Consider the following 12,796-nt stretch of genomic DNA (forward strand, 5'->3'; position numbering starts at 1 on the left):
CGCGTCCCCGACGCTTTTTGTCCCTCGGCCCGCTCCGTAGCGGTCCTGCGAGGGGCGGGGCCAGCCGGGGGGTGAAGGCCCGGATGCGGAAGTGCTCGCTTCTGTCTGCCCACAGGCCGCAGCAGTGAGTGGCGGTGGAGGGGGGGGGGGGCGCTGCGGGATCCGCCGCCATCCGCGGCAGCGCGGGGCCGGGGGGCGCCGGGGCGCTGCAGGGTGGAAGGGGGGGGTGCGGGTGGTCCGATGGCGGGCCGGGGGCGCGGGGCGGGCGGTGGGGGCGGGCGATAGGGGCGGCGGTTGGGAGCTGGGGGGGGGGGGGGGGGGGGGGGGTTGGATGCGGGGCCGCCATCTTGGTTTGTGTCTGCCGTAGGTTGGAGCCACCGGACCCGGCCCGGAGCCATGGTGAGGGGGCGAGGGGGGCTTCGTCCTCTTCCTCCGGGGGCTTCTCTCGGTCCGTGGGGGGGCAGGGGGGGCGCAGGGTGGGGGTCGAGGGGCGCCTTCTCCCGCTGGGGCTGCGCTGTTCTGGGGGGCGAACCGGGGGTGCGGGAGGATGGGGGGGGGGGAGTCCCTGGGTGCGGGGGGAGGCCTGCAGTGAGGGGGTGGTGCTGCTCTGGGGTGGGGGCACAGCCACAGCCCCCTCCAGACGGGTGTCCTGGGCTCTGGGGGAGCTCCTTTGGGGGGTTTGGATGGGCCCTGACCCCCAGTGAGCTGGGGGGGGGGGGGGGGGGTGTGCTGTGGTCAGGGCACGAGCTGTCCTCCGTGCACTGAGTTTGTGCTTCGCATTTCAGCCTCGCAAAATTGAGGAGATCAAGGACTTCCTGCTGACAGCCAGGAGGAAGGACGCCAAGTGTGAGTGGCTCTTGGGGGGGGGGGGGGGAGCGGGGCGGGTTGTGCCCCCCGAGCCTGGGGTGCTCCTGGGCGTGGAAGTGCCGAGGGGCTCCCGGTGCCGGGGTTTGTCCGGGTGCGTTGCCAGTGACGATTGGAGCAGCTTATGCCGAGCAGAACCGTCCTGGTGGCCCCAGGGGGCTGTGATGTAACCCCGCAGGTGAGGTGTGTCACTGGGCTTGCTGCTCGCTCAGCCGCATTTCTTCCACTGCTCCTCACCGTGGGTGCTTCTGCCGAACCCCGCTGCAGCTGGTGGGAAACTATTTGCAAATATTACCCTGTCTGTGGCTCACTGTAGCGTTTGAAAAGCTACGAGGTGTCAGATGCCGCGGAGTTTTAACAATGACGAGCGAATCGTGCTTAAACTTGAGTTTTCTTTTGTTGCGAACACAAAGACCATTATAATTGGAAAAAACTTGAAGCGTCTTGTCTGGGTATTTAGCAAGGTGTGAAGAGTTTTCCCTGTTTGGATTTAGCTGTCAGGGGGAAGTGGCGCTTTAATTCTGGAAATGTTTTGTTAGCTCGGCGGTGTGGGCGAGGAGGGGACAGCTCAGTGCCGAGGCGCTATTGTGGCTGGTGACAGCCGCTGACAAAGCGTTTCAGCGCTCCTCGGCGTGCTCCGGATCCTGCTGCAGCTCTGCTCTCTGTAACGCTGAGCTCTGCAGCGGGAAGGGAGAGGCGCAGCCCGTAGCTCTGAGCAGGCTGCTCGGATGAACCGGCCCTGGACAGCCATAAAGGAGATGGAAAGCGCCGGCTGCAGCCTCGCGGAGTCCAGAAGATGCGTTGCAGGAGCCGGTGCTGCTCCTCAGGCACGAAAGATTACAGGAGTAAATAAGCCCGGCGTGCGCTGTCATGCTCCGCCGGAAATTTGTGACACGATAAATTTTTGACGCTGCTGGTCGTAAACTTCCCCCGCGAAGCAGAAAGGGCTCGGCAATAAAGCCGTTTGCCTCGGGAAGCCCCTGGGGTGGCTGCGGCGGTGGGCTGAGCCCTGGGGCTGCTCATGACTGCAGTCAGCTGTCATGGTGCGGGGAAGTTCCTCGGGGTGGGTTTTGCTCCGTGCGGGTGGGGCTGCCGTTGGGTTCCCTGCCGGGGGGGGGAATGGGGGAGAAGTTGGAGTGGGATGCGTAGGGTTTGATCTACAGGGAACGCTTCTCTCCAGGCGTGGTTCGTAAAACGGAATAAAGAAAGATCTCGGGAGCAGGTGGGGGTTGCCGCTGTCCCGCTAACCCGTTCCCCAATCCTGCAGCCGTCAAGATCAAGAAGAACAAGGACAATGTGAAGTTCAAGGTGCGCTGCAGCCGGTACCTGTACACGCTGGTCATCACGGACAAGGAGAAGGCCGAGAAGCTGAAGCAGTCCCTGCCCCCAGGTACCCACCGGTGTGTGTGGGGGGGGTCTGACGGGGGCTTCCCGGGGCCAGACAAATCCTGGGCGCTTCCGTGCGTGGAGAGGAGGCGCTGATTTTGTGCTCAGAGCTGGTGCCGCGGTCTGTTACGGGCCCGAGCAAGCGCTGCTGGTGCTGCTCTAACTTCTGGTGTCGATGCAATTGGTGCCGGGGGAGCCACAGGGCTCTGAGCACCCCTCCCACCACCGCAGCCCGTGCAGGCAGGCAGGGAGAGCTGCCCCAGGCGCTGTGCAGCCCCAGCCGTCCCCTGACAAGTGCAGGTGCCTCTCTCCCCGCCAGGCAGGGTGACGAGCGGGTCTTTCAACCCCGTTAAATCCTCTTTCTCTCCTCCCTAGGTTTGGCCGTGAAGGAGCTGAAATGAACCGTTCCTGTCCAGATTTCTCCACGTTTGTTACAATAAAAATTAAACTGTTTGCGGGTGTCAGGCTTGTCCTTTCCGAAAAGCCGTGCCGGAGCCGTTCCTGTTCCTCCGGCCGCTCCGGGAGGGACGGTTTCCTCCACGCGTGGCCGGGAGCGGCTTCCCCAGCGCGCCAGCTCGCCGTCTGGCGGCTCGGCAGCTGGATTGGGTCCGCGCCCCAGCGGGGGGCACCCGGGGGGGGGCTGGGACAGCTGCTCCGCCTGCGGGAAAGGAGGTTTTGTCAGCGGCCGTAGGGTCCCACCTCACCTCTGAGCGCAGCCGCTCGGTTGCGGCTTGGCTGAAGTTAGAGCCCCGTGAGCCCCCCGGGGGGGCCCGCGGGGCTGCTCGGGGGTCTCGGGGCTGGCAAAGGGGGAAAGCGGCTGGGTACTGGTGCCCCCAGTGCCGCTGCTGGTGGGGAAGTGGGGGGAACCGGCGAGCGCTGGGACACCGAGCGGCCCCGCTCCGTGGCGCTGGGCGGAGGTGGGTGTGCAGGGAGCACCCACAAATGCCCAAGGGGGAAGGGCTGGGGACCCCGCGCCCTGCCTGGGCTCTGGGGTAAGATTTTGCGCAATGGGAAACTCGCTCCCCGCTTAAAATCCCTTTTTCCCCCCCCGCCCCTTCGTGATTTAGGTGCAGGTGGCTGTGCCTGGACCCCGAGCAGCGGGTGTTGATAACCCACGTGGGAGAGAGGAGCCGTAAAGAGCGCGCCCGGCAGGGAGGATTTTTTTTTTTATTACTTTTTTTTTTTTGCCGAGGATTTAGGATGTTTGTGAGCTGGGGGGGGAAGTGAGGTGTTCATCAGCACAACCCCGCAAGGCGAGGCGCCGGCAGCGCTGTCTCCCTGGTGCCAATTTTGGGGACGCCCGTGATGTCCTCGGCTGCTTCCTGGGTGCTCGGGGGGCAGGAGGCTCCCGGGGGGGCTGGGGCAGCCCCGCCTGGTTGTGCTCAGCCCCTGCTGCAGGCACTGGGGGGGGGGCTGTGGCCCTATAGCAGGGGGTGACGGGGTGCAGGGCCCTTGTGTCATTGGGGTGCTGTTCTCTCAAGGGGGGGAGCAGCGCCCCTAAAACGGAGGTTGTGGGGTTCAGTGGCCCCATAGCAGGGAGGTGATGGGGAGCAGGGCCCTTGTAGTATCAGGGTACAGTTATCTTATGGGGGGGGAGCAGTTCCCCTATAGCGGGGCAGTTATGGGGTTCAGTGGCCCCATAGCGGGGGGTTAATGGGGGGCAGGGCCCTGGTAGTATTAGGGTGCAGTTCCCTTACGGGGGGAAGCAGTTCCCCTATAATGACGAGATTGTGGGGTTTGATGCCCCGTAGCGGCAAGATGATGGGGTGTGCTGACCTCGTAGCATGAGGGTGCAGTTCCCTTAAGGGGGGGGGGGGCTGGGGGAGCAGTTCCCCTGTAGCGGGGAGGTTATGGGGTTTGATACCCCACAGCAGGGGGCTTATAGGGTTTGACGCCCCCATAGCAGGGGGTGATGGGGTGCAGGGCCCTTGTGTCGTGAGGGTGCAGTTCTCTCAAGGGGGGGCAGCGCCCCTATAACAGGGAGGTTATGGGGTTCAGTGCCCCATAGCGGGGGGGTTATAGGGTTCAATACCCCATAGCGGGGGGGGGGCGATGGGGAGCAGGGCCCTTGTGTCATTCGGGGGCAGTTACGGGGGGGGGCGGTGCCCCTGTAACGGAGGTTATGGGGTTCGATGCCCCCAGAGCGGGCGGGCGGGGGGTTTCGGTGCCCTATAGGGGATCGGGGGGCACCCACCGCGGGCTCCCCATTCCCGGGGGAGGGGGGAGCGGGGGCGGGGCCACCAGGAGGGCGTGGCCTGGCGGGAGGGGGGCGCGGCTTCGCGGGAGGGGGGCGTGGCTTCGCGGGAGGGGGCGGAGCCCGCGGCGTGGCGGCGCGGCGCGCCCCCCCCCCCCCCCCCACACACACACACCCCCCCCCTCCCCGCCATCGGTGGCCCCGGCCCGGTGCCCGGCCCCGTCCCCATCGCGGCCCCGCCATGCCCCCCGCCCGCGCCGAGTACCTGGCGCCCTGGTGGGCGGCCTGGCTGCACGGGGTGCCGCACCGCGACCTGCGCCTGCAGCCCGTGCCCGCCGCCTTCCGCCCGCGGGACCCCGAATACCAGCAGGTACCGACCCCCCCCCCCTCCCCCCCCCCCCGGTGCACTCCCCCCGGTTCGTGCCCCCCTCCCCGCTTCGTTATCCCCTGGTTGGTTCGTGCACCCCCCCCCCCCGTAGGACCCCGCCCGGGGCTCGGTCCCTTCTCCCCCCCCCCGCCGTGCAGGGAGGAGGGGGGGGACGCATGCACCCCCCCCCGCATGCACCTCCCCGTGATAACGGGGCTTCGGGGGGGCTGCATCTCTCCCGGCGATGCTTCCCCCCCCCCCCCCCCCCCCGCCAAATCCCCATCCCCAGCCGGGGCTGCAGCGGGTCCCGCCGTGGGGAAGGGGCCGTGTGAGCCCCCGGCCGTACTGGGGGCACTGGGGGGCACTGGGGGGGGGCCCAGCGCTGAGCACCCGCTGCAGCCCCCCAGCATCCCCGGGCACCCCCCGCACCATCGCCGTGTCCTGCACGAGGGGGGGGGCAGCAGGCACAAGGGGGGGGGCAGCAGGGACAAGGGGGGGGCAGCAGGGACGGTGACGGCGCCGCTTCCTCTTTCCTCCCCGTGACCATCCCGTGGGAAGCCCCGGGACACGGTGGAAGTGCCCCCCCCCCCCGGGGAGCAGGACCCGGCTCCTTCCCCAGCGGCCGCCCCCCACACGGGGCGCTGAGCATCTCCCCCCCCCTTTTCCTCCCCAGTCGCTGCTTTTCCTGGGCTTGGTGGCCGCCGTCTGCCTCGGCCTCAACCTCCTCTTCCTCACCGCCTACCTGATCTGCCTGTGCTGCTGCAAGAGGGACGAGGAGCCCGAGACCAAGCGGCCCCACTCCTGCTGTGTCACCTGGATGGCCGTCACCGCCGGGCTCATCTGCTGGTGAGACCGGGGAGAGGGGTCCCGGCACCGTGTCCACCCCCCCCCCCCCCCCCACCCCCCCACCGCACGTCGCTTTGTTCAGATTTGGGTGCTGGAGGCTTAAAAACCGCCTGGCCCCGTCCCCCTGGGGCGGCCCCGGGGACCCGTCCCCGTCCCCCCGTGGCCGTGCCGCCCTCCCGGTTAATCCCGGCCGGCAGCGGGGCCGGGTCGCTAATCCCTGCGCGGAGCAGATGGCGGGCGGCAGCGTGACCCAGCTGGCAGCCCCCCTGCGCGGCTGCCCTTAATTGTGGCCGGAGCAATTAGGCGGGGGGCTCTCCTGCACCCGGCAGCTCTCGGTTGCTTTGCCCAGCCCACCCCCAGGAACCCCCCCGTCCCGCGCCGGGGCCGGGCTGGGACAGCACGCGGCCGCCTTTCGTCCTGCGCCAGACAAAGGCTTTCTTTTTGCCCGGGCAGTGTCCGGCTCTGAACGCTTCCCAGAGCAGGCAAATGTCACTAATGAGCTCGGCGCGCTCATCCCGTGATCGCTTCCCCCCAGCCCCGGGGGCACGCGCGTGTGCAAGGTGCTCGCTGCCCCCCAGCTCCGCGAGCTGTGACCCCCCAGCCCCAAAACAGGAGAGCCCAGCGGGGTCTGTTTGCAGCTGCGAGAGCCTTTAGAGACCTAATCGGGGAGAACGGCCCCGTGTGCGGTGTTTTTACGGGCATCCCCTGCAGGGAGGGAGGCAGGGAGAGGCTCCGACCTCTGCCCACGATGCTGCCCCTCACGAGTGGGTTTCCTCCAGCGGATTCCCCTAATTTGCCTTGCCTTGATCTCCCCGTGCCCAGCCCACGGAGCACCTCCGGGCTCGGGTATCCCCAGGCGCTGCGGTCACCACGTCGCAGCGTGTCCCCATTGCGGTCCCGTCCCCATCTGCCCGGGCTCTGCCCTCCCTGGAGTGGGGTCTGCCGACACCAGGATGCTCCGGGGAGCGCCCCTTACCCAACCCTTGTCCCCAGCACTCCCTGACCCCAAGGCGTTGGGGTGAGCGTTTCCCCCTCTCTAACCCGGGGTCCCCGTTCTGTCCGCAGCACGGCCGTCGGCATCGGCTTCTATGGGAACAGCGAGACCAACGACGGGGTCTACCAGCTGCTCTACGCCCTGGACAACGCCAACCACACCCTGACCGGCATCGACTCGCTGGTAGGGCTGCGGGGCAGGGACCCCCGACCCCCTCGGTGCCCCCGGGCGCTGCTCTGCCTTCCTGCAGCTTCTCCCCACCGTCTCCTGGGGCAGAAGGCGCGGGGGAAACCTGCCGTGGAACGGGGCTGGCGCTCCCGCTGCCGGCGGGGGGCTGCCGGGGACCCTCCCCAGCCCCGCAGCAGGGCTGGGCTGAGCCCCCGTGGCCGAGCGCGGGAGGCTGACGTCAGCCCCGCAGAATGGGGCCTTTGTGCCTTGTTATCCGCGCCGGGGCTGTCCCCGCTGGGCTTCTGCCACCCTTCCCCTTCCCTGCTGCACCCCTCGGCGCCGCCGTTGGTTTGGGGACGCAGATACCCACCTCTGGAGGGTGTCAGCCCCCTCCTCCCCCCCAGCTCTCACCTATGGGGTGACCACAGGGGCGGCAGGGTTGCCCCTAAGCTTGTCCTTGGCCAGGTGTCACCCGCTGTCCGTGCCCCAGGGGACCCCCCAGCCCCTTCCCAGCCGTGCTCACCCCCCCCGTGCGCCCCATCCGCAGGTGGCGGGCACCACGCTGCAGCTGCAGGTGGGGCTGGAGCAGCACCTGGGGCGGCTGAGCGAGGTGCTGGCCCCGCGGGCCGACTACCTGCAGACCCTCAAGTTCCTGCAGCAGCTGGCCGGCAGCGTCGTGCTGCAGCTCTCGGGGCTGCCCGTGTGGCGCGGGGTCAGCGCCGACCTGACCGCGCTGGCCGCCCGCGCCGCCTACGTGGAGTACTACCGGTGAGCCCCCACCCCGAGCACCCCGTCCCCCGGGGCTGGGGAGGGGGCACGAGCTGACGGTGCCCTTCCTCTGCGCCCAGGTGGCTGGCCTACCTCCTCTTCTTCATCCTCGTCCTCACCATCTGCCTGCTGGCCTGCCTGGGGCTGGCCAAGCGCTCCCGCTGCCTCCTCACCATGTGAGTGCCCGGGGACGGGCTCTGGGCTCCCCCCGCGGCGCCGTGCCGCGGTGCTCACCCCTCTCCCCGCAGGATGCTGTGCTGCGGGCTCCTGACCCTCGTCCTCAGCTGGGCTTCCATGGCCCTGGACACGGCGGCGGCGGTGGTGAGTGGGCGCCGCGGGGTGGCAGCGTGAGGGGGGGGGCAGCCCAGCGCCCTGCCGGCCCCCACCGCGCTCCGTCTCGTCCCTACAGGGCACCAGCGACTTCTGCGTGGCCCCGGACAAGTTCATCATGAACCAGACGGAGAGCGAGATCAGCGCGGGTAAGGACCAGCCACGGGGCACCCCACTGCTCCCCAAAATGTTCCTGGGGTCTCAAGGGGGCCGTGCTCCGCGCCGAGCCCCCCCGCCACGTTGCTCTCAGCCCCGCGGGGGGCTCACGCTGATGTCTCCCTTTGCTTTGCAGAGGTGGTTCACTACTACCTGTACTGCGAGCAGAGCCTGAGCAACCCCTTCCAGCAGGTACGGGGGGCGCAGAGCCCCTCGGGGTGGGGGCTGGCTGGGCGGTGGGCTCTGACGGTCGCCCTGCCGCCCCTCGCAGGCTCTCACCGTCTTCCAGCGCTCGCTCACCACCATGCAGATCCAGACCCAGGGCCTGATACAGTTCGCGCTGCCCCTCTTCCCAACGGCTGAGGTATGGGGCGAGGTGCAGGGGGGCATCCCGTGCCCCCCAGGGCTCGCCCCCCCTGCTCCAAAGCTGTTCTCACCCCATCCCCATTCCCTGCAGAAAGACCTCCTGGGGGTCCAGCAGCTCCTCAACGCCTCGGAGACCAGCCTGCACCAGCTCACGGCCATGCTGGACTGCCGGGGTCTGCACAAGGTGAGCAGGGGGCCGGGACGGGTGCGTGCGGCTCCCAGGGCTCCCCCCGCCCCCCCCCCCCAGCCCCCAGCCCCGCCGTGTGTCCCGCTGCAGGACTACCTGGACGCCCTGATCGGCATCTGCTACGACGGGGTGGAAGGGCTGCTCTACCTGGTCCTCTTCTCCCTGCTGGTGGCCGCCTCCTTCTCCACCATCATCTGCGCCACGCCGCGCGCCTGGAAGCACTTAGCGGGCAGGTGAGCCTGGCGAGCCCCCCTCCCCGCGTGGCCACCCCTGCCTTTGTCCCCCCCCCCCCCCCCCCCCCCCGGGGGTTGATGGCGGTGTCCTCGCCCCCCGCCCCCCACCCCCGCAGGGACCGGGACTACGACGACATGGACGAGGAAGACCCCTTCAACCCGCAGGCGCGCCGCATCGCCGCCCACAACCCGGCGCGGGGGCAGCTCCGCAGCTTCTGCAGCTACAGCAGCAGCCTGGGCAGCCAGAGCAGCCTGCACCCCCCCGCGCAGACCATCTCCAACGCCCCCGTCTCCGAGTACATGTGAGACCAAGGTCCCCTTGGGGGTCCCCGGGGCCCGCAGGGCTCGCCCTGCGCCCCCCTCTGAGGTTTCTCCCCCGGCTCCTGCAGGAACCAAGCCGTGCTCTTCGGTGGGAACCCGCGCTACGAGAACGTGCCCCTGATCGGCAGGGGCTCTCCCCCCCCCCACGGTACGGCGGGCGGCCGAGGCCAAATCCTTCTTGTGAGGGGGCGGTGGGGGGGTGGCCAAGTGCCCAGGAGCCCCCCGTGGCAGACAAGAGCAGCCAGCATCCCTGCGGGGCTCTGTTTTGGGGAAGGGGACGGGTGAGCTGCGCCCCCTCCCCTCCTGCCCGTGCAGGGGACGTGTGGGATCTGGGAGCGAATCTCTCCTGCCCGCCCTGCTAACCCAGTTCCTCACCATCCCGGGGGGGCTGCAGGGAGAGGTTACCCACCACGTGCTCGGAGGAGACCAAAATAGCCTTCCCTCGCTGTCTGCTTTATTTTTTTTATTTATCCCCAGACTTTTAAAGGACACTTTCTGCACTAGTCCGTGCATGTTTACGTTTCCCCACCGTTCATTTAACCCACCCTGTCTGTTATAACACCTGCTTTATTTTTGTTTCTTTTGTTTTGTTTTGTTTCGCATCAATTATTTTGGAGCTAAGTTGCCCATCAAGAGTAAGTCCAGTCGCTTCGTTCCCCCTCGTGGTCCTGGGGCAGCAGCTGGGTTCCCGTCCTCAGCTTCCCGATTAGATCCCATCCCTGCTGCTGGGGGCAGCGAGGGGGCTGCGTTTTGTCCCCGGGGGCTGCGTTTTGTCCCCAGGGGCTGGAGACATTTGGTTTGCAGCTCCTCTGTGCCCAGGGGCTGGAAACGCTCCCCATCTCCATCCCCCTCCTGTCTCAGCCTGGCTCTCCTCCCTCCCATTCTGGCAGCATTTAATCTGCTTCGATGCCTGCATCCGAGGCACTAACTCCTCTCCGTGCCAGCTCATCCCTTGCGGGCACGGTGGTGGCATCACGATGGTGCCGGGGACGTGGCTCGGGGGCTGCTGCAGGGACGGGGTGCTCGAGGTCCCCGTGCTCCCCCCTGCCAGGGACCATTTTTTGCCATCAGGTGAACGCGCAGAGCCGCGCCACTGCGGGAGGCTCTAATCCGATTGCGCAGACCTTGCAGCTGGCAGGGCTGTTCCCAGGGGGGACGGACGCGGGGATTAATTTGAGCGCTTCTCCCTGCCCTGAATGGTCTAATTTAACCGGGATTCAGATCCCTGAGGAAGGACTTTAGCGGTCCAAAATAACAAACTTGAAATAATCTTCCTTAATGCCTGGCCGGGGACGCCCCTCCCTGTGGCCCAGTGCTGGAGAAGTGTCATTGTGCGCCGCGGGCAGGGCAGGGAGGTTTTTTTTTGGGGTCTTGCAGAAATTCCAGCTGGGGGAGAGGCTGGCGAGACCCAGCCTGTCCCCCCAGCCATGAGCACAGCAAATTAATTGGGGATTAGTACAAATGGGAAGCAACCTTCCCTCTCCATCCTCAGGCTTTCTCCGAGCCCACCGGTGATGTGGGGCTGGGTGGGATGTGGCTGGGGGCCGGGGGGGGGGGCTCAGGCCATGCTAACTGCGTGCCCTCTCCCCGCAGTACTCCCCGAGCATGCGAGCCACCTACCTATCCGTCACCGATGAGCACGTCAGGCCCTTCAACACCGAGTTCCCAGCCTAGCGTGCTGGCCCCGAGCAGCTCGTGGGAGGAGAAGAAGCCCCCGGCGCTCCCGTGATGGAAACCAAAGACCCCCGGCTCCCCGCGGCGCAGGTCCGGGGCAGCCCCCCCAGGAGAGGCGGACGAGCCCTGGCTGCTGGAGCCCCTCACACCCCGCTCTCTTCCCTCGGCAGCTTCTGCTGGCTCTCACGTCTTCCTGCCTGCCTTACGGGATGCTTCCCGGCACTAACAGCAGGTCTCCGGCCGGCAGCGGGGCTGCCACTGCACCGCCAGGGCTGGGGATGGTTCATGCCCACCGCCTTCTCCCCCTTCCCACCCACGCCAGCTCGGGGTTTTCATGCCACGGATGGGGGCCGTGTCTGGCTTCCTTTTTCTGGAGGGCAAAGACCAGGACCGTGGGCTGCCTGCCCCACGTGTGGGGGCCCGGCCGGTGGCTCCTTCACCCCCGTAGCAATGCAGACCCAACCACTAGTGATCCCGGCGCCGTCCCCGCATCCCCGTGCTGCCCCCTGGCCCTGGGTACGGGGGTGTAGGGTGGGGATGTTTTGGCCTTGCTGTTTTTCCTTTGCTTTGCGTCTGGGTTTTATGAATTACCTGCAGGGCAGAGGTGCCGTGCGGCTCACTGCCTCTGCTCCAGCTCGGTTTTACTGCAGTGCACGGCGGTCGGAGGTGTTCGGCTGGTCTGTAGGCTCTTCCTGGCAGTTCTGCTCCCTGGGGCAGGCTCCCCTCTTTTGTTCAGGATGGCTCCGGGGTAACCACAAACTCCCTGGAGAGGTTTAGGGACTACTCGGGCATCCCCAGAGCAGGATGCAGCCCTGCGGCTGGCTGTGCCAAGAGGGGAGGGCACGTCCCTGCTGTCCTGCCTGGCATTGCCAGGGCTTCGGGCTAAGCAAGGGCACAGCTCTTGGGACGGAGCCAGGGAGAACCAGCGTGAGCTGAACCAGGGCCTTTGTGGCTGCTCATTTTGGGGTGGACTGTCCTGGGAACCTCCGGGCCCCTGTGCTGCTGGTGTTGGTCGTTCATCCCTCCCTGCTCCCTGCTCTGCCAGCTTCACATTGAGCTGACAGCACCACAGACGGGGAGCACGGGCTGTCCGTGGGGCAAGCGGAGCCCTGCTGGGGTTATTACTTGATGGCAGTGACTCACTGTGTCTTTTAAAGATAACTTGTACATACCCTTCTGTCCCCTAACGTCGTCTGTCCGTGTTACATGTGACTAGCATTACGTGCTGTTGGAACTTCCCGTTTTTTTTATTTTTATTTTTTTGCTTTTAATGTTTTGATGTAACGGTACTGGTAGCAGAGCTGTTTTTCAGCGCATGTGAACTAACCTCATGAGGACTCCTTCTCGGAGGAGCGGGAGTCCTGCCTGATTTGTATGTGCCCTTGAGGGGAAAAGACAATAAACACTTGTACTAAACTCATCTCCTTCTTTTTGCTTTCTCGGAGCTGACATGCATCTGTCCCCGTCCCCCCAGTGTCCCCAGTCAGGTCACTGCGCCCACCCCAGCGTGCCTGGTTCTGCAGGGCTGGGGGCTCTTTATGGCCGGGACAAGCAGCCCGCTGCAGACGCCGGGCCGTGCATTTCTTCCCCACAGCTGAAGCAGTTTTTAATGGGGCTCAAATCGCGTGGCTGCATCTCTGCAGCTTGCACTGGTGTCAGCTCCGGCAGTGACGGGGGGCGTGACAGAGGCTGTGGGTGTGCGAGGGGTGCACGGAGGTGCCCTCGGTGGGACAGGCACCATGGTTGATGGGAATAACGGTGCCCAGCGCTCTGTTAAACCTGGGCAGCGCGTTGGGTCGCAGCTTGTGCAGTTTCTGTGGCCGCTCTCCTCCCGGAGATGGCCTTGGCACACTTGGGGACAGGTCGAGCGCTCAACAGACCCTGGGGACGCAGGGTCCCCACGGTGCCGACTCCACAACCTCAGCTCTTGCACGGGGCCCTG

The 12,796-nt window shown here is 66.6% G+C and overlaps 2 protein-coding genes across 3 annotated transcripts; both read left to right on the forward strand.

Annotated features, from left to right (window-relative positions):
- The first annotated feature begins 22 nt into the window (after positions 1 to 22).
- On the forward strand, positions 23 to 2,703 carry RPL38 (ribosomal protein L38). Its single transcript, XM_040530450.1, has 5 exons — positions 23 to 124; positions 368 to 399; positions 786 to 846; positions 2,132 to 2,254; positions 2,626 to 2,703. Exons 2-5 carry the CDS (start codon positions 397 to 399, stop codon positions 2,649 to 2,651), a joined length of 213 nt encoding a protein of 70 aa, XP_040386384.1. The 5' UTR covers positions 23 to 124; positions 368 to 396; the 3' UTR covers positions 2,652 to 2,703.
- Positions 2,704 to 4,627: 1,924 nt separating this feature from the next.
- TTYH2 (tweety family member 2) lies at positions 4,628 to 12,274 on the forward strand. Of its 2 annotated transcripts, none has more exons than XM_040530456.1 (14): positions 4,628 to 4,814; positions 5,485 to 5,657; positions 6,723 to 6,834; positions 7,367 to 7,587; positions 7,668 to 7,763; positions 7,836 to 7,908; positions 7,997 to 8,066; positions 8,210 to 8,265; positions 8,345 to 8,437; positions 8,531 to 8,623; positions 8,717 to 8,859; positions 8,976 to 9,161; positions 9,249 to 9,333; positions 10,774 to 12,274. In XM_040530456.1, exons 1-14 carry the CDS (start codon positions 4,686 to 4,688, stop codon positions 10,852 to 10,854), a joined length of 1,611 nt encoding a protein of 536 aa, XP_040386390.1. In that variant the 5' UTR covers positions 4,628 to 4,685; the 3' UTR covers positions 10,855 to 12,274. The 2 variants fall into 2 exon arrangements, with proteins under 2 accessions (XP_040386390.1, XP_040386389.1); XM_040530455.1 differs by having other exon boundaries at positions 9,249 to 9,328.
- The last annotated feature ends 522 nt before the right edge of the window (positions 12,275 to 12,796 follow it).

Source organism: Cygnus olor, chromosome 18 (genome assembly GCF_009769625.2).
Source record: "Cygnus olor isolate bCygOlo1 chromosome 18, bCygOlo1.pri.v2, whole genome shotgun sequence".
In the NCBI taxonomy this organism is placed as follows: Eukaryota; Metazoa; Chordata; class Aves; order Anseriformes; family Anatidae; genus Cygnus; species Cygnus olor.